The following is a 24,955-nucleotide window of genomic DNA, read 5'->3' as shown; positions in this document are numbered from 1 at the left end:
ACTGGTGCATATACTACATACTGTAGCTTGCACGGCAGGCGTGTATGATTGCATCAGTTTCGATCTCCTCTCGTGAGTCGGGTGGGGCTGCAAAATTCTCTCTCTTTTCGCAAACGATATAAGTATATAACCTCCCACGCGGCCACGCCTGAAAGAAACAGTATTTTATGCACATGCATAGTACGTAGATAGAATGATCATTGGATGCCTTAAGAAAGGCAACACAGGCGTATAGTAAAATTTTGCTGCGGTACTGCTGGGAGGGAGAGAATAGAATTACTGTGTATTCATCTCATGGTACTGTCCTACCCTACCCTATCTTCGTTCAGACTTCCTTTGAGGCTGCTGCTGCTGATCTGCGGTGCAATGCAGCTGCACAGACACAGCAAAGTAGTATGATAATACAGTTGTAAACTAGCTAGTAGAGTAGTAATTATATACTATCTTTATTCTCTTTTAGATATCGTTTTAGTCTTATAACACACAAAACAATTTTATAATAAATTCTTTCATACATAACATATTTATTCCTCTTAATTTTTTCAATATTCAATAAATGACACATAAACTACCAATCCACCACACTATTTGAATTAAAACTCCACTTTCCAATCTCCTTTAATATAGACACTCTAATAAAACACCACTTAAAAATCTAAAACGACGTTTATTTAAGAATAAAATAAAATTTCTAAAAATGATATCTATTTAAGAATAAAGATAGTACTATACGATAATCACGGTGGTGCTAGGGTAGATTAGTGAGTAGTAGCAACAGAAGAAAGCGTGGAGTATATAAATGTAAAACAAGCGTACGTACCAACGTTGCTTGCATGCATGCTTCTCCCCAAATCGATGTGTGCAGCAAATCAGATGCAAAAGGATCAGCATGCATGCAGGACCGACATGATTAACAACAGGGAGATCGAATTAAGAGAGCACGCCGCCGAGTCCAAGGTAGTACGTACGAGGGGAGCAACCGCATGCACGCACTACTACAAAATATATTTAATGGAACATCCATGTAAAGATGAATCTATAGAATTATTTGTATAAAGAGTAACACATACAGCTACAAATTAGAACCGTTTAAAAAATGGTAATAAGTACTTTCAACAAAGTAGGACGTTATAATACAGACGGTTTCAAGTTTAGATATTTTTAGTTTAGAACCGTCAGTATTATATGCAGTAATAGTACATACAATTCTAGTTTGGAATTATCTGTACAAATAGAACGGTACATGTGGTTTCAAACTCTATGTGTAGTAATAGTACATACGGTTCTAGTTTGAAATCGTCTGTACAAATAGAACGGTACATGTGGTTTCAAACTTGATCGTCTGTACTAATAGTGTCTCACTTGTTTGGAACATATATGTTATATAAATTATTTTCATATAATGATCTAACATGTGAGATAGTAAGGAAGCTTCGTGCAAGATTAGATGTTGTGGCTTCGACTCCCAAAAAATACACGCGTGGTATTTCATATGGAAAATCGTGTGATTTGCGATTGCACCTACATAATAATATAGAGGACTAGTGTAGATAAGAAAAATATTTATTACTTAGAAAACTTAGTACAAACAGTTACAATTTAAAACCGTTTGTACTAAACATTTATATAAACGATTCAAAAACTATCTATAGTAGTGACAGGTGGGTCCCACAGGATCAGCCCCTACCGTCACGGAGCAGCAGAGCAGGCAGGCAGGTGGCTGTGTGTGCTCGGAGATGGGGATCGAGATGAGATCTTTGCCGTACGCGTAGGTCGCTTGTTTACGCCTGGCCTAATCCTAGCTTAGCATTTGTTTATCGCCAAGCATCTGGTTAGTACAGTTATTAACCAACCTAGCTAGGCCGTAGCTAGGGATCAGTGACCCATACAGGAGTAGCTAGCTTGCTGCGAGTCGGGTCCCCTTCCCCCTCCCCAGGCATGCATTCCTTTCCCCTTGGCATCGATCGCAGGCGGCTCTTGTTGTTTGCGCTGTTCCCTTCCCTTGCCCTCTGCGTCGCTGACAGTCGCTGCTGCACATGAGTCCTGCAAAACAAAAAACAAAAAAAGGCCAGTTCTTCGTTATGGCGTTTGGAAAACGTGACCCGTTTTGTACGGTAGCAGCAGCGTGTGGTTTCCTGAGAGCTTTCACGTTCTTGTCATCTCTGTCATCTGTGCTGGTAGATCCCCTTCTCGAAGTGCTAAATTTTGCATCTCCATGGAGCCGTGGAGGAGGATGTCGTGGACTCCCAATCTCCCATCCCCAGGTGATGATGATGACTGGTCATCTGATTCATTATTCTGACTCCCAGCCAGAAAATCTTTCTATCCTTTTTCTGAGAGAGAGAGGCCAGGCCAAATCTGTCTTGGGAAAAAGGCCCCGAGCAGAGACACGGGCCACCGCATCGCGTAGTGGGCTAAAGTTGCGTTAGGCTTGTGGTAGGATGGGCCTTTACTCAAAAGCCCAGAGTCTCTTATCCTCTCTTCTTATGGTCTTGCAAATGTTTTTCGTGGTTTGGTCACGACTATTTCCACACTGTTCATCAAGTTTGCAAAGCCAAGTGTAGACAAAAATGTTTGCGAAACTAAGCCATGGATTTGTCATCTGCCAAGCAGCATCAGCTATGAGTCGTGTATTGTATCAGATCTGCTGATCATTAGAAGCAGACGATCGACGCATTTTGCAGACCCGATCTCCAAGCCAAAGGTTCACAGAAAGCAGGAAAAAAAGAGAGGCTTCAACGCACCTTCGGAGGTGCAGCAGTGGAAGAGCAATCTAAATTTTCAATTTATTTTTTCACCGTCTCCGGAAAGGGGTTCATGGAATGCCATGATTGTTTCTTATGCGACACAAGGAACACAAGCATCTTCAGATGGACAAGTCCCGTGCGTACTGCCGTACAGAATAGACGTTGACCGCTACATAATTTGTGAAGAGCCAATTCATGCAGGCATCTTCTTCAAGCTCCAAAAGCTTTCATGGGTTCCGTGGGGTCGATTTCATGGAAGAGAGGGAGATCCGACGGGAGGCTCTCCTAGCTGAAACCAATACCTGACAGTGTCTTCACCACCTCGTCGAACAAAATTTTGTTTCCAGCTGGGGTGAAGTGAAGCCCGTCACTGCATGATAGAAACATGTTTATCCCATGCTTGCACTTGGAAAAATTATGTTCAATACTACGACTGTTTCATGAGTACATCATTAACAAATTGAAATAACAGCACTCATTTTAAAAAGAGAGATGTTATATTTCAGGTGCCTGAAAATAGCTTTTGTTTCAGGTGATGAATCTAGCCCGTCCGATATCGATCCAACATATCTGGCGCTTTCTTTTTTCTCTAGCCAAGGCACTCTCTCTCTTCTCCACCACGCCGGTGCACGCTCCCCCACCCAACCCGCCTCTAGCCGTCTCCGGCGGCTCTCCCACCGCCGAATGCGCACCCGCCGCCATGATAACCCAGCTCTGATGGGCCGCATCCTAGCCTCTTTCGCCTAGCCGGCCTGCCTCCCCCGGAGCTTCTTCTAAGCCCGGAATCCTCCCAAATCCAAACCCTGAAAACCCCTCTTCCCTAACTCCGGCTGGAGGTGAACTCGCCCGAATTATCTCATTTTTAGGCATCTAAAGATTAGGAAGCGTGTTATAAAAAAGGGATAATTGCATATTTGCCAGTACTTCAACCGTGAACTGCAGTCTGCAGATTTGCCATTATAAATCATGAACTGCAAATTTGCCACTCAAACCAACCTTTACCTCTTCTGTCTGCCACTGCTTGCTACTTTCGTTTAGAACTGTTACATTTAGGGAACAAAAAGAGTTAGCAAAATTAAAAAGGAAAATCACAGAGACATGCAAAGACCGTATTACCCATACCCCAATCCTAGTTCTCACGAACCGAACTGCCTCGCCATCCCGAACCTCATCGACCACAGAACACATCTCTCTCTCTCTCTCCTCAAGCACAAACCTTAGATCCTTAAATCCTCCTGTCTTCTCTCCCTAATCCACAGCAAAACAACCTCAAATTGGTCGCAATGGAGTAGGAGATGGGTTCTCCGATGTTGGATTGCTACCGGGAGGTACAGTGACACCTCGAATTTGAGGTGTGGACGGCGATGGGGTGCAAATAAATTAACCTAAGGGTATCCACCAACTCTCTTTAGTTCAACCAATAACACTAGTTTTCTAAAAAAAAATTGCTCAATTTGAGAAAAGTAGTATTATTGGTTGAACTAAAAAGGGTCGATGTGTACCCTTAGGTTAATTAATTTGCACCCTTAGGGTGGCAGCGGGGGGAGGAGCCTTGGTGGGACAGCAGGGGAGCATGGTGACACGACAGCGGGGGAGCATCGGCGACACGGCTGCGAGAGCTTCGACGGGTCGATGGAAGTCTCAGGGGCGTGGATGAGCGCCGGCGAGGCGAGGCACGGCGAGGGTGGTGCGCTTGCTCACTGGCGGAGCGGAGGGGTGTCCAACGAGCCTACGGGCGGCAACTAGGAGCAGCCAGAGATCATAGGCAAGTGTGTTAGCCCAAAGGAGTCGTGGCTAAAGGTAGGCCAGCTCGCGACAGGGGCTTGAGCTCGATGGCTAGAGCTACGGGCGACCAGCGGGCAAGCTCAGTGGGGGATCTCCGTGTGATCGGCAGGGGAGCTCGGCGCAGGAATCTGCAGGTGGCTGGCGAGAGCAGGCAGCGGCTGGTGGAGCAGAAGGACGAAGGGGATGAAGAGAAGGCCACCGGCCAAGAGGACCCGAGCATTGCCGTCGGTGGGCTGAGGGGAGAAAGAGAGGTTCATTTGTGTCAGACGGACAATGTTTGTGAGCTTTGTTAGTCCAATGGCAAGTGTCATCGGTCCAAGGCTATTCTAGTGGTAAATTTGCAGTTAGCTTTTTTTCAGTGGCAAATGTGCAAAACTGAAACAATCCGGTGGCAAAAATGCAATTGCCCCAATAAACCCTAAACCCCAATAAAAAACAGGGTGTGAAGACTAATGAAGGAGAAATTTAAAAGTACTAATGTACTGGCCCATTAATGATTATCAACCTACTGGATACAGAACATAATTCTAGTAGAAAATAAAGTGAAATAGGACAAAGTGAATGCTTCCCTGTTGAAATTTCTTAACAGTGTATTCTAAGCACAAAGGTTATTGGTTAGCAACAGCCAACAAAACAATCGAACATATATGTAAGTTCCTTTACCCCATACAGCGTATTGAAATATCCAGTGTACAATGTTAAAGATGGTAGAAATTTGAAAACTAATAGACAAAAAAGACACTTTATGTGGATTCTATTAGTCTGAAGGTGCAGGATTTTATTTGACACTGCGGAAGCAAGAATAGCAGTCATGAAATATCATTATTTCATATCAATATGCAGAGTGTCACCTTATCTTACTAGAGCGTGAGCTTGTGGTGCTTCAACTATAGCATTATCGCAAATAGTTTGTCCCAAAAGAAAATTCATGTTCACCTCATAACCTTTACCCATCTTTTTTTTGCCGTCTTGGATGTACAGAAAGAAAATATGATATCCCCAGTCAATTTCACATTTAGTATCTTTGGATATTGGGTAGTGACATAATTTCTCAGTAAACAAGGTTACCGTGAATATAACTTGCTGGAAAGCTTTTTTTTTACATACAACAAAACTATTTCATCTGATCAGCCATCCCAGAACCAGTGAATTAGAATGCTGATAACGTGAAATAGGAAAGATCATCACTACTGCTCATTGAGCCTATCCAGATCTAGCGATTGGCATAGGGGAAATTGAAATAGATGCCATACCTTAATGCAGCTGTTTGCCAATCTGGAAATTCCTGCATCTTTGTCCAGATGTCTATAACTGGATGACCCAATTCTTTGGCAACAGCTAGGCATGCCCGTGCATAAGCGCCAGCAGCCTCGTTGGTTCTTTCTGCTTGTCGTGAAGGATCATCACATCCATAGATGTCTCTGCACAAAAAGTTAGGGACAATTAGTCAGCCAACCTTACAATCTGCTATAGCAAAACGTACAACTTGAACTCTTTAGCTTGAACATACTTTTCAATGGAAAATGCAGGCAACATTTACCTCATGGAGTCTAGGAAAAAATGTCTATAGGTTCACAGTAAATCAATAAGCATGCCCTGTCCTGATACATACAATGAACTCGGCCCACTTCTTTAATTTATCGAAAGTACTGTTTGGATTGATGTAATTCAGTTTTGTTTAACAATATAGTGTTATACAACAAGCATGTCATAACCAATATATGCATAGCAAAAGGAAACCAAAAAAGGATCAGCATTAAGACATCCAATGAAGTGGTTGACCACTAGATCCCTGTGAACTAAGCTCAGTAGTCAGTAAAGATGTGCAAAAGCGGAGGTAATTCTTTACCGGATTCTCGCCGGTTCATAGATTGGTGGAGGGGTGATGAGTATAATAGCAGTGGAGGGCCATCGCTCCTGCGATTGAAGAACCAAACAAGGGATACATCAGTAAGGAATCGAATCGAATCGAACGTATCCGAGCTTTACACAACACAAGTCAACAACAGCAGTATCTTAGACAGCGACCTTGAAGTAGCCACAGATGGCGCGGAGGTTGCTCTGGTACTCCTCGAGCGGCACGTACTGGTGCGCCCGCGCCCGGTCGGGCAACGAGGCGTCGTTAGCGCCGAAGAAGACGGTCACGGCCGCCGGGTCCGTGGCCGCGGCCGCCGCGCCCTCCATGGCCCGCGGCAGCACCTTGAGCGCCCACCTCGTGTTGTACCCGCTGAGCCCGCGCAGCACTACGTCCGCCTAGTCGATTAACGCGGCCAAACAGGATCAGGGTCACTCTCAATCAATCACGGGCGGCGCGCGCGTACGTACATGGCGGGCGAAGCGGTGGGCAAGGGCGGCGCCCCATCCGCCGTATTCGAAGGACTGCTCGGTGATGGAGTCGCCGAAGAGCACCAGCCGCGGCCGCATCTTGGACTACTCGGATCGGGGACTCCGCCGCCTGGGCTCACTGGACTGACGACTCCTGAGATCCGAGAGCACGAGCGCTTCGCTTCCGGTCCGAGGCAGTTTTGTTATTGAGGCTAGTGAGCGGCTGGACGAAGAGTCGGCTCTAAACGTGTCTCTAAATCTCGCTCTTTGTATGTTCATTATAAAGTACTCATACGTTGCAATACTTCCCAAATTATACACAACTTATTTTTATAACCAAACAAACAATTAAAAAAATGTGAAAATGAGTAAATATGTAATCATATCCATTAAAATAGCATCAAGTGCTCTGCATCCATTCGAAAAGAAACACGTAGTAGTATGCAAATCCAACATGAAATATGCATTTGACACATGATGTTACAGAAACGATACGTTCATAAATTAAAATGTCCTACAATCCTTATACGTTCCGTTTCTAGCTGTTTCTGGACCAACGTCATAAGCCACACAACGAGCTCTTCCACTGCACCGCAGCTTGTATTATTCCTTCCACGATCAGATTATTATATATCTTGATTTTGGCAACTTTGTACAATAGTATCCAAAGTGGTGTTAATAAAAACAAGAATATATACTCCTCTTATCACAAATATAACTCCATATATCTTTCCATCTAACGTATTCATTCATATATCGAACATATTTTGTCTCTTAAAGGTAATGCTCTGCACGATCAAAATATACACTCATTATGTCATTAAAAAAATAGTACATATAAGCAGAAATACATGAATCTAATTTGGATGCAAAGTTAGCAACTAAGTAATTCTAAATGGCAAATAAAATATTCATGAATACTGGAGGTGAGGCGTTACTGCGTCAGTATGTCCATTACTAAACAAACCATGCAGTTGAAAAATCAAGCCAGGTGGGCTCGCGACAACACTCTTAAATTGCATTGGCAAAGCAAATTTAGCGCATCAACATCGTAAGCATATACTCTTGCTAACAACTGAACCGACTGATAATATTTCTTTTTGTCCGTGGTATAGGTGACACCAAGGTAAGCACAGAAGAACCAAAAGTTTTATACAATCTAACCTATAGAATTCATCTCTCTTCGGTGATAGTGAGTTTGAAACCTTTTTTTTACCACTAATAACTACTTGAATGCATAAATTTTTATACAATCAAACACAAAACACAATATATCATAAAATGAGGTTAACATTTAGAAGTCAAGTGACATTTATAATGAAATAATGATAATATATCCATTATATTTAATATAAAAGATGTGCATAACTAGCATCATGAGACTCCTTATCCCTTCTCTTTACTTTGAGCAATTTACTTTCAACATTTAATTTCTGTATTTACATTCTTACAATTTTCTTTAGTTGTGTTGTTTTGCTAGAGTAAGGATAGTGTTTGATTAAGCTTTCATGTCATTCACCTAGAAATTAGTGTGAATATAAATTAATGTTGTTACTTTCCCTTGCAATAGTTTTTAAGATTAGAAAAGTTTTAGGAACTCTTTGGAATGCATGATTCTTAAAAAATGGGAATATGAAAAACAGAGGATTAGAGTGCATAGGCACTTCAAAACCCAGGGGAATTCAGAACATAAGAAATTCTCAAAAGTAACGTTTAGATATAACACATGAAAAATACAGGAAACCTAAGACGCAATGGAAGAAAACCATGAGGTTGGACCTCATGTTTAGTTTCCTCCAAAATTCCTTATTAATAGCCCATTTCATAGAAATTTCACAGGATTTATGACTCCTTTGGAATGTAGGATTGGAAAAATGTAGGAATAGGAAAAACATATAAATAGGATAGGGTGACGGGTGGAAAACAGAGGATTGTAAAATATATGAATTTTATAGAAATGAGCATTTAGATGAGCTGTAGAAAAAATACAGAAATTGTTAGAACCAACAATACACTAAGTTAATTAGGTAACAAAACTACAACCCTATACATCTAAATAACCATCATCATTTTTTTTGTGTCCGGGAGAAATCATGCCTTTTTCTAGTTTTTGTTCTTCTAGTTCCTGTTCTTCTTCTCTGAGCTAGCTGCAATGGCTAATGATGAGCCGATGATGTCATTAGCTTCGTTCCTATGCAAGATGATAGAAAAAAAAAGGTTGGAGTGGATGTTTCGATCCTCTGGAATTCCTATGTTTTCATGGGTTTGCTACAATATCCCTCTAAAATTCCTATACCATGTTCCAGTGAATCAAAGGCATGAACAATATCTAATCTGGAGGATTCACGAATCCTACGAAAATACTGAGGAAATCCCATGAACCAAAGGAGGCCTTACTGGGTAGCCTTCCTTTGTTCCAAAGACACTCATAGTAAATTTTTCTATAGGAATTAAATCCTCCAAAAATCCTACACTATTTCTTCATTACAAAGGGGCCCTTAGAAATAGAGGTGGAGCATAGATGAAATTCAAAATTCAATTTTAGCGTGGTCACACACTTGACATCAACCATCTTTTCAAAAAAATCAGGGCAACATATGCACCTTCATCGAGGCGCACCATGTGTCATACTGCAAGAATGATTAAGGGTGACATTTATTTTACCACAAATGCATATCTTTATTGAGTATCATTGTGCTTTTTAGATTAGAGTCTTTGGATTTTTGAAGTAATAACGTAAGTTGTATTTATATAAAGCTCATACATTTTAAATTTTGGATACTGTGTATATGGTGATTTTTTTAATATAAATAATTTTAGCGAGCAAACAATAATATCCTTATTGCTGAATGAGGTCAATGTTACAATCTACACATATGAAGTTCATAACAATGATTGATTAGGATATCATGATTTCTCCCTTTTGTATTTGCAATGACTAGGGGAAAATGTTACCTGCAAATTTTAAGCACTTTCTTCAACGTACAAGAATGTTTCCGAAATAATGACAACAATTTGTTATGCTATCATCCTTTAAAGAAAAAATTCCTCAAATAACAAACACTAACTACTATTTGAGTGAATTATATTTTTACTAACCTAAGATAACGAATGCACTTTAGCCTAACCACACCTTTTTACTAACATACTTGAGGAACAAAAGAACATTCACTTATCTTGATGAATTTATGAACATTTTAGTCTTAAATAAAATATCATCCCCTCAGCTGTCCGCCACCCAAATGTACATTGTAACCTTAACACGACTTTGAGTTTCAAATTATTGCTAGTAAGAAGTGCACTCAACCACTTTTGAAAACCAGGAATAGTATAAATGCAATACCTTAGTCTATTAGTGTTTTTAGTTTTGGCCCATGTAGCTCAAGTGCTCTGATGTAGTAGGTGTAGTACTAACTTGTTAGTTTAAATAGGTTCAGATTAGTTTATAAACTTTTGTACTTCAAACATAGGAACTTCTAGTTAACCCTTTTATACGAAATGATGATGAAAGTGTAAGAAATGTGCTATATATATGTGGGTCTACCTCATAGATAGGCTAAGTTGTAAGCGAATTTTAGACGCGAGGTGTTACAAATACACTTTATAAATTTAACTAGTTAATTACTAACACTTGCAATAATAATACTATTAGCGTGATTTTGCAGGTGTGCAAAAGTTACAACGGTTATTTCAGTTAATCATTATAAGATTAATTTTTAATACATAGATATATCATATATAAACAAAGAACTACAATAAATTATCATATGCTTCACGTGGAAAAGAACTACCACACCTACTGACCTACTCCACAATCCAAGTAGAAATTTAGATTCAAGAATGCAGTGCAACCAAATAGTAGGTCAATTATTTTCCAAAAATTAGTACAACATGTAAATATCATCATAGACATATTGCTATCGACGAGTACATTATTTACTACTGAAAGAAAATTTTACTTTGATAAAATATATTCAGAGCAAATTTAAAATTTAATACTAATAAGTAAGAGAAACAACCACCTCGCTGAAAACCCAAGCCTGCTCGATCAACCGAAATTTTACCGGCAACGGAAAGGAGACATTTCCAGCAAAAGAGGGGGGAAAAGAGAGCAGGCAAAAACAAACGCGGCCGTCCCTTGCACAGTAGCAGCCGCCGTGCCGTGCCCTCACCGAACCCCTCCCCGCTTCGCCTCCTCCGCCCAAATCTCCAAATCGCCGCCTCCGATCCGCCCGCGGTCCTCGATCCGCCGCCGCCATTGACCCTTCCAGAATGGCCTCTGGGCCGCCGTCGCCGTCCGGCAAAGCCTACTCCCGCAAATCCCACGGCCCCCACGCCAGCTCCAAGGCCCCCAGCGTCCCCTCCTTCGACGCGCACAACGGCCCGCTCCTCCCCACCGTCACCTTCTCGCTGCCCTCCACGCCCGCCTCCCGTCGCGAGCTCCGCCGCCGCCTCTCTGCCGAGCTCGCACAGGTGCGCGCCGCCTCCAAGCGCCTGAACTCTCTCCCAGCGCCCGCCCCCTCCTCGGCCCTGTCCGCTACTGACCCCTCCACCCCGCTCCCGCCGCACCCGCCGGCTTCCAAGCACAAGTCCAAGAAGGGGGGAGCCCCGCACCCGGCCCTCTCGGCGGAGGCGCGGCGCAAGCTCTACGCGCCCATGTTCAAGAGCTGCGGCGCGCTGCTCGCCAGGCTGATGAAGCACAAGCACGGCTGGGTGTTCAACAAGCCGGTCGACGCCAGCGCGCTCGGTCTGCACGATTACCACACCATCATCACCAAGCCCATGGACCTCGGCACAGTCAAGTCAAAGCTAGCGGCCGAGCACTACAAGTCGCCACGGGAATTCGCTGGGGATGTGCGCCTGACGTTTCAGAACGCCATGACATACAACCCCAAGGGGCAGGATGTGCACTTCATGGCCGAGCAGCTGCTGAACATGTTTGAGGAGAAGTGGCCGGAGATCGAGGCTGAGTTAGCGCAGCTATCACCTCAGCCTCCTACACCATCGTCGGCTGCACCTCGGAAACCTAGGGAGATAGATAATTCTAGGGTGTTAGAGAGGTCGGACTCGACAGTCCATGCTGCAGGGATGGAGGCTACACCAAAGCCACACACTGGCAAACCCCCTGTTTTGAAGAAGCCCAAGGCAAGGGAGCCTAATAAGAGGGATATGACCTTTTGGGAGAAGCAGCGGCTTAGCAATAACCTCCAGGATTTACCACCAGAGAAGCTAAACAATGTTGTTCAGATCATCAAAAAGAGGAACTTATCACTCAGCCAGCATGATGATGAGATCGAGGTTGATATAGATAGCTTTGATGTTGAGACATTATGGGAGCTTGATAGATTTGTAACAAACTATAAGAAGAGTGTAACTAAGAATAAGCGGAAAGCTGAGGCTGAGCTTTCCGTGGTAAGGCCGGATGAAGCTGAGCATGATCAGGAGCTGGAGAAGATAGAGCATGTGAGGCATGATGAGGCAGATCAGGATCAGATTCCGACACTACAAGAGCTGGTATGATTTTTTTGTTGATAGAGTGATCAGTGCCTGCACTAAATTTTAGGTAATACTATCTATATGGCCCTTATTACTGTCCTGCGGTTACAGATTCCAGAACCAGAAGCAGTTGATGTTGAACCACCTAAGGAAAATGCAGCAGGTAGGCAACACATGTTCCTTTAGAGCATGACTCTAATTTCTATAATTATCCTTTTCTCTTCGAGAAAAGAACAAATGTATTACTTATAATCATGCTTTAAATGCAACAGTTACTTGTGTTATAACCTACTGTTATTATATTGCAAAAGCACAAACTAAGTTAACTCAACTACAGATGACAATGAAAGATTTGTGGGTTCATCATCATCACCGGTTCATTTGGAAGACCAGAAGGGAGAGAATGCTGCTAGATCAAGTAGTTCTGGAAGCTCTACCAGCGACTCAGGCTCCTCCTCAAGTGGTAAATGTCATCGTATTTCACAGATTTTATAAGTAAATGTTATCGTATTCCGCAGATTTGTAACAAGAATAGCCTTTGGATTTTGTAATCATCTTTACATACGTTTACTTTGGAAGTATATGCGAAACACATGAATTTACATTGAGAAGCTTGTGCAGATACGGACACAGATAGTTCGTCAGCAGATGGCTCTGATGCTGCACAGTCACCAAGAACGTAGCATCCATAGCTCAGGTATATTTTACATTAATGCAACAAACATTTGCATTTATTCTCCAATACCTTTGGCAAATTCTTCCTATTTAACAAACTTTTCCCGAGCTGCAAACCACTAGGACTACTGAGTGCATAGAAAATGCATGTTGTTTGCAGAACTAGCTTAGTTAATTAACTGCTTTTTCTAGAAAGTTTTTGGCGCACATTTCTTGTTTGACTCATACTGATTGATAAGCTCATATGAGCAAGCCAGAATTCATCTAGCTAGGTGATGTATTCTACTTGCTCAACTGTCAGTCTTAAAATATTTCATCTGTCTCTGTCTATCTGCATAAGCTTTCAAAAAAGTTGGAACTTGGAGGACCAATGCGATGATCTTATGCATCTGGATAGTTAGATGTTCTGTTTATAAATACACTAGCGGAAATGCAAATCATTACCTTCGTGCTATAGTTCTTTGCATAGACCATATGAAAGAAATATGGTGTTTACTGTGTAGGCTAGGTTGTGACCTTCTTAGTTGCTTGACTAGGAGCACACAAAAGAGTAGCTTCCCTTATTGGCTTGTAAGTAAAATCAAGTAGTGCTGAATTGATGATAATCTGCTGATGCTGATCTACTGAATAAGAATAACTATGGTTTTAGTTTATATTTGGCGGGTCGCCATGCACATTATTTGAGCCTGAGACGAAGGCTTTTTATTACCGTGATCTTGAAATGATCCATGATAGTAATTTGCCCAACCTATGTAAAAGAATGTACGTCTGTTGATAAGAGAGACATTTTTGAGGATTAGTATTAGAGATATGCCCTAGATAAAATTGTAAATGATCGACAAAGTGTTCACATCAATGGCACACCACAGTTAGGTACGTCAGCTCTGTACAAGAGGTTGAGATTCGTTGGTATACATCTCACGTAACTGTGGATATAGTCCAAAAAAGTGGATTTTGGGTGTCAAGTGTCAACTGCTTGTCTCCTTGAATGTTCAGTGCCATATACTCATATGTCAAACGACACATTTGTATTTTACATATACCCATGCCTTGTTTATTTAAATATGAATTTAATATTATATGTATAATTAGTTTGTAATGTATTTGACCATTCTACTGCTTTGAACATTGTTCTTCCATGGCAACTCAAAATGTTTCAAAATGATGAGATTTGGAGATTTTTTTTTATACTGCTCATATTTTTATACTTCATTCTTGTTTAATTTAGGTACATTTGTACTTTTACCCTTTTTTTGAATTGGTTGTCACTTACGACATGTAAACTGGACCATGTGTCAAGTGATACAGCCATTCTTCAAAACTATATTAGCACCTTGTGTAAAGTTTGTTTTTCTCGTGACTTTTTCCTTTATTTTGTAGTGAGTATTGGGTAACTACTGGGACTTCACCCAACAACCAGTGCTAACTCCAGGCTCTAGGCTCTAGCCCTCCACTTTGTGTTGAGCTGACACAATTATCAAACTTATGATCCAAACTGTTTTTATTGTTTTTTTTTCCTCTCTTTTCTTCTTGCAGTATTTTGTTGTCGATATGTCTCTCTGCATGTATGTGGCACTAATTTTAGCTATAGCGCCAAACTACTAAGAAGGATTCTTGTTAGGAATTGATGTATCATGCATGCGTACTAGCGTCCCTCAGAATTCGAGAAACAGAGAGATCGATTGTGTGGCTGCTGCTTTATGGAGTATTCCGGTCTGGTTGTTTGTTATTCTAATTCAAACTATAGTTAGAAAACTGAGAAGGAGGTATTCACATTGTAGTTGATTGAAGTTTACCTGCCCTGGCTTTTGTGATTTCAACTTGTCAAGTAATAGGTTTGTTGGGTATCCTCTCCCACTCGTGCGGCCCTGTCGGTGGAAGACCCGTGATGGGCCCCGACATGAAGAGGCGACAACGGCGGCGTGAATACCCGGTGACAGTGGCGTGAAGATCCGCGGCATGGCGAGCAGACGGCGGCAAGGCCATGGCGATAGGATCTGAGCCGAGCACCGGCGGAGAGAGGCCCCGACGGCGGCGCACGTGCTGCGGCGGGCGGGAGGAGCCGCGACGGTGGGATGAGGCGGCGACGACGACATAAAGATTTGGCTTGGATCGGATTAGAGGAGCAAGCCTGGATCGGCGGCGGAACACATCACCATGAAGATGCGTGGACGAACGCACCGAGCCGAGGCCCTAGATGGAAACCCCGGTGGCGACGGCGGGATCAACGGCCAGCGGATAAGCAGCGATAGGAATGCAGGTGAACCCGACAACAGGGCGGGCGGGGGACGGGCGCGAAGCCGGTAGGCGAGAGGAAGCCAACAGACAGTAGAGAGAAAAGCTGGCATGGAGAGAAACCGATGGGCAGGTGGGCTAGATCAGGACGAATTGTTGTGCCCCCAAAAGAAAACCTAGCTCTAATACTATGTTAGGAATAGCAACTTGTATTAAATGATAGCTCCAATGGGGCAATATATAGAGTATATGAGAGAGTACAGGGAAATGACTCTAATAATGTATACATAAAGGATAAGGACTATATTCCTAACAATCAACACCTATATATGGCCATATTGGTCCAGCCCATTGAGAATTGCTACTTGCTAATGTGATTGCCAGTGGCAGAAAGTTTTCTAATTCAGATAGGAATTTCCGGTAGTTTATTGTGGATCATTTGAAAACATAAGTTTACATGAAAAATTTAGCTAACGGGTAGTGATATCGGTTCCCACTTGCGGATGAAGGATGAAAACATGTTGTGATATTCAAATTCTGCACTCCCTAGTCAATATATCATAAATGTGATGTAAAGTTGTAAACAGTATACCTGATTTGCACCACTTTATTTTCATAACTGTCCTGTAATGGAAACTGTTCTGACTATTGTGTGGAAAATATTTTCTTTCTTCTTTTCTTGAGATTAAGAGAGATACTTAACAGTCTTGTTTTGTCCTTTCTCTACCTTAGACCAGCTCTTCCAGCAGTTAAACTGACTAAATTATAACAAATATCTTATGATTATAAGATTATGAATCTGACATCTCCATTTTCCTTCTCTGCAGATGTTGATGTGAGACTAGAAAGGTCATAACTCAGTTTCACAAAAAGATTCTAGCGTGAAATTGTCGGCGAGATTGTTGTAAATTTTGGTTATGTAGGAACTCTAACCAATGCCATGTTGTTGTTTTGGTCTCATATTGGATGCCCGAGATAGCACGTGCACCTATGCATTTGTACCATTTCTTATTGTAGAGTGTTACCTAGTTGTCGAGCTGGAAGTTATCTCACACTGGATAGAAGAAACCTGCAAGCAAATTGGGGCAGTAAAACAAATACCGGTGAGGTGAAGACCAGGAACCTGGAGGCCTCGCCCTGTTGTAAGATTGTACAATTTGTTGTAGTTGTGTAATTTCTGTTAGTGTTGCATTAGAATTGATCATTTGTCTCTCCCCGTTGCATTGCCTGTTCTAATTGTGCTGCACACGAGTCCCAATGATGGATAGCAGCTGATCTTGTGGTTGTGGTTTCGTGTGCCTTATTAGTTGGGAGGCACATGGATTATGGATAGGAGCAGAGTATAAGGAAGGGAATCATTACCCAGACCATCTCCATCTGTGAGACGATTTCCAGTTTCCAGTTGCAATGGTGAGGCATGCAAATTCTGCGGGAATTAAACCACTCCATTTCATGTAAAATTCTTGCATTTTTTAACCACGCTAATTATTTAGAAAGAGATTTTCCGATGTAACTGTACTGTGATGAAATCGCTGATACCTAATAGGTAGCAGGAGAAAAGATGCAGGATTGTAACTGTAGCGTGTACGTAGGAGAAGGCGCTTCCCCTGTACCTGGCCTGGGCTACAGTTGCTTTGTGTTGGGTGTCATCTCCGAGTCTCCGACGGACGCGAAAGAATCGCGTCATCTGCTGGGCCATACGCTTCTTCTCTGAGCTGAGAAACAAACTGACTCCGGCCGAATGCTCCCGCTCCGCCGCCTACCACCGCTCCCACTGCCGCTGCCACGTGGTCCCGCACCCCGCCGCCCCCTGGCTGCTGCGGCCTCCGCCTCGCCGCTCCCATGGCCGGGCCTCCACGCCTGGCGCGGGTTGCCGCCCAGCAACCTCCGCACCTGGGGCCCGAATGGCCCCTGCGCCTCCGACGCCGACGAGGCGTGCCCGCCCGAAGCTGACGCCAGCGCCGGCTCATCGCTGGCGGAGATGGGGGCCCTCGTGCTGTCCACCGCCGACCCCATCGCCAAGGCGCGGCTCACCCACGCCGCCTTCTCCCGGTGGACCACCAGGCTCCCCGTGGGCCAGGCCAGGGCGCCGGACCACCCCGCCAGGCCCGACAAGCCCGTCGTGGTAAACGCTCGTCACTACCTCGTCGTCGCAAACCGTAGCCGGTCTCTCGGTTGAGGCATTTCGTCGAGCACGGGTAGTGGGTAACTGGGTGCTGCTCTTGCTCTCGCGCAGGTGACGCAGAAGGAAATCACCACGCACAAGGAGATGGGGGTGCCGCTGAACGCATACATGCTGCACAACCTGGCGCACGTCGAGCTCAACGCCATCGACCTCGCCTGGGACACCGTCGTGCGGTTCTCGCCGCTCCGGGACACGCTGGGGGACGGATTCTTCGCGGATTTCGCGCGTGTGGCCGATGACGAGAGCCGGCATTTCCGGTGGTACTCGCAGCGGCTCGCTGAGCTTGGTTTCAGGTGAGTGGCCCAACTAATACGACACCGGTTACTTGCTTGTTCAGTTCTATCATATGGATACTTGTATCATGTGTCAGTGGTCAGGGAATGAATTCACTATCAGCCGACGATATTTCCTGTAGTTATACATGTACGGTATGATATTTTTCAAGAGCTATGGCACATTGTTATGAACGGTGATAATTTTTCTGTGGACAGCTACGGTGATATGCCTGTTCACAATCTTCTGTGGAGGGAGTGTGCAAAGTCCTCAAGTGATGTTTCTGCACGAATGGCTGTGATTCCTTTGGTTCAGGTGCCACATCATTACAGCTTCTCGTGATGCTTGTCCTAAGTACATACTACTTTATTTTTGCTGCTGGTTATTTAACCTTTCATCTTCAGAGAGGTGAGAGTGTTTTATGAAGAACATTGCCTTGTTACAATTGACCATTATGTTGATTATTAGAACCTTGATAGGAAGCCAGAGGCCTTGATGCTGGACCAAGGTTAGTGCAAAAGTTATTTGGTTTTGGGGATCATCGATCTGCTGACATTGTGGCAAAAGTGGTGGAAGAAGAGCTTGCACACGTCTCTGTAGGTTTATATTGGTTCCTGGAAGTATGCCAAATGATGGGTCGTGTCCCTGGTGATACTTTTAAAGGTTACCTTGTCTCCTAATTATCCGTTATATATACTTATGCGAAATTATGCTGACTAATGGAATCTTCTCTTTAACGTGACAGACTTGATAACGGAGTATGATGTTGTATTGAAGGGTCCATTTAACTATCCGGCTCGTGATGAAGCTGGTATACCTCGAGAATGGTAAGTTATGACTCAGAAGTATAAGTCTACAAGCATTTGGCACCTATAAGAAGTTAACATTTAAATTATTTCAGGTATGATGAGAAGTTTAAACAGGAAGCTGCACAAAAACTTTCAGAGGTGAGAGATCAGATTGTTCTTTATGCCAATGATTTTCAATGGACCTGAACTTAAAACATTTCCTTGACAGGTGCATGATAGGTTAGCTTCTATTGTTGAGATGGAGCAAGAGAATGCGAACTTGAATGGGCTAAGTCTGGATTGATGAATACATGGGCAACTCAGTAGGTACTGTACTGTTAATGCAGCATCCTAAAACAGTAAAACAGCTTTTCGTGGTTTATTTTTCATAGCAACTGTCAACATGCTTTATTTAGATCCATCATATGTTAGTTTAGATTGTTAGGGCTGGCTCCTATATAAAGGAGGGCACAAGATCCATTGTAATCAAGCAAAGAAGAATTAATCTAAGTCTCCTCAATATTCTAAGTCTCCCAAATCTATAGTCTAATCCCTCCCCTAGCAGCCGACGCTGTCCGGCTATCCTCTCGATGGTGTTTATCCTAACACGCCACTTCTGTAGATAGTGAATTGTCAAAGCATATTGCACAATTCATCACTCATCAGTGGATGCTTTTAAAGATATCTGCTGCTGGTCATCTAATCTGTTTTTTTCAGAGTTCAAGGGATCGAGCCCTGAATTTGCATAGCGAAACGGACAAACTGTTTACAGCACTGTATCAGGATCTTATAGCATTTGAGATCATCACAAAAGCAGAAATAAAATTAAACACTTCTTCACCCTTTATGCCTGTTCAGGCTTCTCCTTCTCCTGACATGCCCTCGAGGCCTTGACATCGTCCCAGGATTCCACTTTCCATTTCCTTCCATCTGCATCAGATGAGTCTCTCCGGTCGGTGCAGCGGCTTCGAGTTTGCTGATCACTGAGTCAAGGCAAGAAAGGTTCCGTGTTGGGCACTGTATCCTCCAGCACTTGAACATAGGGATGAATCTTCTCCAGATGAACAACATACTGCTCCAAACTCCATTCTGAAACCACGGATTATTTCTCAGTTTCCACAGCCCCCACAGGGCTGCTGAGCTCAGCATTAACTACAGAAAATTTCTTGTTATTGAGCCAAAATTAGCTATTGATTTATAATCAGATCCTACTGAAAACCCACTGCTGCAGATATATCATTCCACATTTTCTTAGCTACTACACATTCAAAATACAGAATTTTAATAGTCTCTTTATCATTGCAAAAGAGACAGGTTGCATCATCAATCCTTTTCCTCTTCTCTACATTATCTCCTGTTAACTTGTTCTTAGATGCTAAAACAGAAAGAAGTGAATTCTTGGAGGAACAAATATTTTCCACACTGCAGGAACATACACAAGCATTACCCCTCTAAAATTGATGACCTTATATACTGATTGTGAAGTATAAACCCCTGAAGAGTGAAATTGCCAAATTAAGGCATCCTCTTCATCACTCAAGCTTACAGTAGAGGCAATCTGAACTACTTCATCATGTTGCCGCATTAATCTAATCCCTTCACATCGTCTGAAAGTGCATCTAAAAGTTAACAATGATGTTATTGATGATAAGATCAGTTCTGTTTTCATTTCATATAATTCTACATCAGTAATGCATAATTGTCTGTTTAGGCTGGTTGGGCTGTGATGTTATTGCTTGCCAAGTTGCTCCCCATTGATTCCATGAGGCAGCAGATAGATAAGCCCTGTGCAGTTACCATCAGAATGTCATCTTTAAAAGTCGCTGCTGTCAAGTGGGAACCAGGCATTGTACGCCGGAACTGTGTGGTGAAGAAGATGAAGCAAGCAGGGTGTTTTTGTATAGACCGTCCATTTCTTTAGTTTGCTCCTAGTTTGTATCTGCTGAATGATCATTACTGTTAGCCGTGATGGTTATCTGATCCCGCATCACCATCGCGAAGCTCCTTTTACCATCTTGATCGCTCCAGCACGTACGTTCATGTAACGGAAGATTCTTATCATTTCTATCTTTTAACTTGTGTTGACTGAGCAAGGAGTATTGAGTTGTATGATCTGGGTTGCACCTGTAGAATTCAACGAGTACGTGGGAGCCGGTGGCGAGCCCAACTGCCTGCCACATGGCGTCACGTTCGGTCCAGGCCGTGGCGCGTGGGCGGACTAACCCCGCTCGGCCACGCGCCCCCGGGCGCGGGCGTCATCACGTATTCACGTGATGGAACCGCTCCATCGGTCAAGCACCACAAAATCCTCGGGAGCTGCGTTCGGGTAACCGGCGAACGGAAACCCTGCCGGATTTGGGGTCTGTTTGGATTGAAATCGGCGCTCGTCCAGTCAAAAAAATTGGTGTTGATCTCACTTACGTAGTCGTTTGGATATATAGATATTAACAGTTAACTCTCGTACACCCTGTGTAACTGTGTTCATGTTTAATTCATTTTTGCGCCAATTACGCTAGGCAAAATCGTGAGTGGCCAGTTACTTCGCCAAGTAATTGGCTCGTCTAGCGTTTGGCAGGGCAGGCGTGGATGAAAACCAAACAGCCCCTCCGTCGCTGCCGTCCGCCCGTGAACCGTTCTACACTTGGATAGTCAGATGAGAAAGCGTGTTGGGCTTCTCAGCGCCGGAAAGCGACCGCGAGCGAAACCGCGCGCGCGCCTTCATATAACCATATACCTCTTGTAGTCTTGTGCCTGTCTGTCTGCCTGCCTGCCTGGTTGGTTTTCCACGCCTACCAGCCGGAGCAACGAGCAAACCCTTGCCTGGCACGCGGAAGGAGAGAAGATGTGCTGCGGCGATGGCGACTGCCGGCCTCTCGGGTGGCTGATAGGCCTGCCCTTCGCCGTCCTCGCCCTCATCGTCTCCTTCATCGGCGCCATCATCTGGATCATCGGGTGGGTACCGTTCTTGCTTCCTCAACAGCCATTAGCCCTGTCTCGACGATGCGACGCGACGAGATTAATTTGGTTGGCGATGTTTTTGCAGGCTGCCGATCTCGTGCATTTGCCCGTGCTGCCTGTGCGTGACGCTGCTGCTGGAGGTGGCGGTGGAGCTCGTCAAGGCGCCGCTCCATGTCATGACCTGGTTCACCTCCAAGATACCTTGCTGATTCGTCACGAGCCTCCCTCATGCCGTAGTTGCCCAGTTGGTGGATTATCTTGCTTAGCCTTTGGTTGCTGCGTCTGTGTGTGTGTCCTACACATCGGTGTATATTCGTATGATCGGTTAATTCCTCTCCCTTTTTTGTTCCCCTGTTACTTTGGGTTCTGCGATTCGTTCCAGAGATTTGTTGGTCCTGACTTCGTCGAGGAGTGCTAGTACCACTTGTTCTTGAGTGCCTGCAATTCTGTACCTGCCACTGTCAGTTTCCGATTACTGGTTCTGGGACGCGGATGACTAATGACTGCTGCGTCGAATCGTCGATGGTGATCGGCACTGGCTTGGACTAGTTTCTGAAACGGCCGGGGGCCGCGATTGCGTTGCGTGTGTTTCTCAAGAAAAATTCGCACCGAGCCGGGCCAAATTCGCTTGAAGAATCGCCGGAATTGGGAAGGATACGAGTGGTTCGAAGCGGTCACCGTGAAACATACTGTATCTTGTGCGGAGCTCCGAACTTCGTCTTCTACGGCGGCGGGGTCCGTCGCGTCGGGGCGAAGCTTCCGCCGAGGGATTCCGAGAAGGCGGCGCCGGCGGTTCTAGCCAAGTGGGCCTGAGGCGCTTGGGACTACCGCAAAAGTAATGACTCTCTAAGAGCATCCATAAGAGACTCTTTAAATAGTTTTCTATAGCTAAATATAGGGATTTTAATCCAAAATTCATCTCCAACAGTATCTCTATCTCACTCCTTATCTTTAGGGAGTCCCAAAAACACCTCTCTCGCTCTCTATTTTTGAGGAACGCATCTGGTTCCCAAAACGCTCTCCCGCCCCTGGGCCCACCCCCACCTCGTTGTCCTCTTGAGCGTACGCGCCCCGTCATCGACGTTGGTGCTCGCGTCGGTCATCTGGTTGATCGCCTGCGCGCTGCCGTGGCTGTTTAACACGTTCGTGTTCGTGAAGGTGAGCTGCTGTGTGAACGGTGAGCGGTGGCGCAGCCGAAGATTCGACACAATCCCAGACGGACCGGCGAATCAGATGGCATCGCAAATGAACAGTTCGGGAGAGATGGAGCTGACGGTCAGGGTCTACCTGTTGGTGAGATAGGAAAGGGAGCTGTTGGAATATAGGGATTGGAGTATAGAGAGTCTGCTGAAGAAAGTAACAATATAGAGAGTGAAATTTATTGAGAAGACTCCCTATATAGAAATATAGGGAGTGAATTTTAGAGAGTCTCTTAGAGATACTCTAAAGGGCTACCATAAAGCACTTTTCATCCTGCTCGGCACGTTCCAAGCGAGCCACCTCACCTCTCTCTCTCTCTCTCTCTTTTCCCCACGGCCGCGTCCTTTGGCACTCCCGGTGGCGCCGCGCTTCGTCGCCGTGGCCTGGCGAGCCAGCGTGAAGCAACCGGCTGGTGCATCGCACCGCCGCGTCCACGCACTTGCTCCTTGGTGCTTTTGCGTTGCTAAGGGCCCAAGACAGTGGTGTCTAGGGGTCCATGAAAAACTCGGACCTCACGAGCTGGCTCGGCTCATCTCTGTGTATTTTATAGCAAGCCGAGCCTGCTATATTTTGACCATTTTAAGGACATGCCATATGAACAACTCATTTGATTACTCTGTGCTTAATACCTAGTCTGTGTTGTTATGCTAGCTGGTTTTACAATCAAATTGTGATTTATATACAGCAAATCCACAAACTTAGGTATTCTCTATTATTAAGAGTTGGCACCATATAACTATACATAGGTCCTGTTTGTTTTTCCTCCTAGATCGTGAATTGTAGAAGTTCATCTTAATGGATTGTGGATTACGCTATAATCCAGTCATATATTTGCAAAATCCATTTATAGAATCTGATAGTTTGTTTGCAGAATCCACAATCTAGAATTCACAATCCAGTAGCAAATAAATAGGAGCATATATGAAGCTAACAATTTGGATTGCTAGTACTCTAGTTAGGATTCTACCTTATATACGGCCTTTTCGATTTTCACTTCAGAATTCTAACTGAAGCTGAGTAATAGTAATTGACAGCTTTGAGCAATGCTGTCTTCAGAAGAGGGGTTCTTTTTCCCGCAATCGGATAGTAGTAATAGTTGTTTTTAAAAAAAAGGAGCGGTAATTGTTGAGTGCCGTTATTCTGTTCCTTTTCAACTTTCAAGTGTTGTGCTTATGGATGTATATTGCCATACATAACTTGATACTTTTTCTACCAATGCTGCATTTTCTTACCCCCTGCAAATGAAAATGTCCAACAGCTGAGTCGAGAGAAGGGAAAACCATAGTTGGTTCTTGATCCATGGACCATCGTCTGAGCAAAAAGATGTTTGTGATCAAGAAGGAAAACAGAACAGGCGAAAACTCAAAGGGTGCTCCCCTGTTTTGAAAGAATGAGTCTGATAAGTACGGCGAGAGTAGGAAGAACAATCTGAAAGGGCATCATGATGACTCATGAGACTTGAGCAACCCTCCAAAAACGAAATCTCTTGCAGCATATGGACATCCATATGGACCATCGATCATTTGAGCAAAAGATGTTGCTTAGAATGGTAGGAGGAAAAGAACAGGCTAAGAGTCTTCTTCCCTGGTTGACAGGGATGAAGTCCGCATGACGAGGAACAGCAATCTGGAAGCACATCCTGACTCATGAAACATGAGCAACCCTCCAAAAACGACACCTCAACCGATGGAAAAAGTGACGTCCTTGCTGCAGCTGCCCCATGCTTATAAATGGTCGCGTTGTTTGATGTACGTTGCAACCAAGCACAAAGGTACAGGCAATCCGGGCGTCTCTGCCACTCAACTCACTCAACGGTGAGGGCGGCGGTGTTCATCCTCTTCCTGCTCTCCGTGGCCCGGCACGGGTCATCGCAGAGCTACAACGCGATCTACAGCTTCGGGGACTCCATTTCCGACACCGGCAACCTCTGCACGGGCACGGGCGGTTGCCCGTCGTGGCTCACCACCGGGCAGCCGCCCTACGGGAACACCTACTTCGGCCGCCCCACCGGCCGCTGCACCGATGGCGGCGTCATCATCGACTTCCTAGGTGTGTGCCTTATCAATTACGTATACACAGTGACATACTTGGCATCCATGTCACATACTAATACTGAGAGACACAACACACTTGGTGATCTTGCATGTCCGTGCGTGCGCGCGCAGCTCAGCACTTGGGCTTGCCTCTGCTTCCGCCGTCGAAGGCGAGCGGCAGCGACTTCAAGAAGGGCGCGAACATGGCCATCATCGGCGCCACCACCATGGATGAGGGCGCGAACATGATTGTAT

The 24,955-nt window shown here is 44.4% G+C and overlaps 4 protein-coding genes across 8 annotated transcripts; 3 read left to right on the top strand and 1 right to left on the bottom strand.

Moving 5' to 3' along the window:
- Positions 1-2,767: 2,767 nt before the first annotated feature.
- LOC133892985 (GDSL esterase/lipase At5g45920-like) lies at positions 2,768-7,112 on the bottom strand. Of its 3 annotated transcripts, none has more exons than XM_062333976.1 (6): positions 6,858-7,112; positions 6,561-6,785; positions 6,382-6,449; positions 5,786-5,953; positions 3,744-3,787; positions 2,768-3,117 (listed from the first exon to the last, which is right to left on the bottom strand). In XM_062333976.1, the coding sequence occupies exons 1-5, from the start codon at positions 6,954-6,956 to the stop codon at positions 3,772-3,774; spliced, it is 576 nt and encodes a 191-aa protein (XP_062189960.1). In that variant the 5' UTR covers positions 6,957-7,112; the 3' UTR covers positions 2,768-3,117; positions 3,744-3,771. The 3 variants fall into 3 exon arrangements, with proteins under 3 accessions (XP_062189960.1, XP_062189967.1, XP_062189954.1); XM_062333983.1 differs by having other exon boundaries at positions 3,750-3,787; XM_062333970.1 differs by lacking the exon at positions 3,744-3,787 and having other exon boundaries at positions 6,858-7,107.
- Positions 7,113-10,931: 3,819 nt separating this feature from the next.
- On the top strand, positions 10,932-16,477 carry LOC133892946 (transcription factor GTE4-like). 3 transcript variants are annotated; one of them, XR_009904422.1, is made up of 6 exons: positions 10,932-12,371; positions 12,465-12,516; positions 12,691-12,816; positions 12,975-13,050; positions 14,864-15,396; positions 16,091-16,477. XR_009904422.1 is itself a non-coding variant. In XM_062333945.1 (5 exons), exons 1-4 carry the CDS (start codon positions 11,130-11,132, stop codon positions 13,034-13,036), a joined length of 1,482 nt encoding a protein of 493 aa, XP_062189929.1. In that variant the 5' UTR covers positions 10,932-11,129; the 3' UTR covers positions 13,037-13,050; positions 14,409-14,660. The 3 variants fall into 3 exon arrangements, 2 of the variants coding, with proteins under 2 accessions (XP_062189929.1, XP_062189921.1); XM_062333945.1 differs by lacking the exons at positions 14,864-15,396; positions 16,091-16,477 and adding an exon at positions 14,409-14,660; XM_062333937.1 differs by lacking the exon at positions 14,864-15,396 and having other exon boundaries at positions 10,933-12,371.
- Positions 16,478-16,854: 377 nt separating this feature from the next.
- On the top strand, positions 16,855-20,602 carry LOC133892966 (uncharacterized). Its single transcript, XM_062333954.1, has 8 exons — positions 16,855-17,388; positions 17,500-17,741; positions 17,940-18,036; positions 18,201-18,384; positions 18,467-18,548; positions 18,623-18,668; positions 18,739-18,836; positions 20,221-20,602. The coding sequence occupies exons 1-7, from the start codon at positions 17,005-17,007 to the stop codon at positions 18,811-18,813; spliced, it is 1,110 nt and encodes a 369-aa protein (XP_062189938.1). The 5' UTR covers positions 16,855-17,004; the 3' UTR covers positions 18,814-18,836; positions 20,221-20,602.
- Positions 20,603-21,253: 651 nt separating this feature from the next.
- On the top strand, positions 21,254-21,911 carry LOC133892977 (signaling peptide TAXIMIN 1-like). Its single transcript, XM_062333962.1, has 2 exons — positions 21,254-21,461; positions 21,553-21,911. The coding sequence occupies exons 1-2, from the start codon at positions 21,352-21,354 to the stop codon at positions 21,674-21,676; spliced, it is 234 nt and encodes a 77-aa protein (XP_062189946.1). The 5' UTR covers positions 21,254-21,351; the 3' UTR covers positions 21,677-21,911.
- Positions 21,912-24,955: the final 3,044 nt, after the last annotated feature.

This window comes from Phragmites australis, chromosome 2 (assembly GCF_958298935.1).
Source record: "Phragmites australis chromosome 2, lpPhrAust1.1, whole genome shotgun sequence".
NCBI lineage: Eukaryota > Viridiplantae > Streptophyta > Magnoliopsida > Poales > Poaceae > Phragmites > Phragmites australis.
This window is presented reverse-complemented; position numbering and strand designations above follow the sequence as displayed.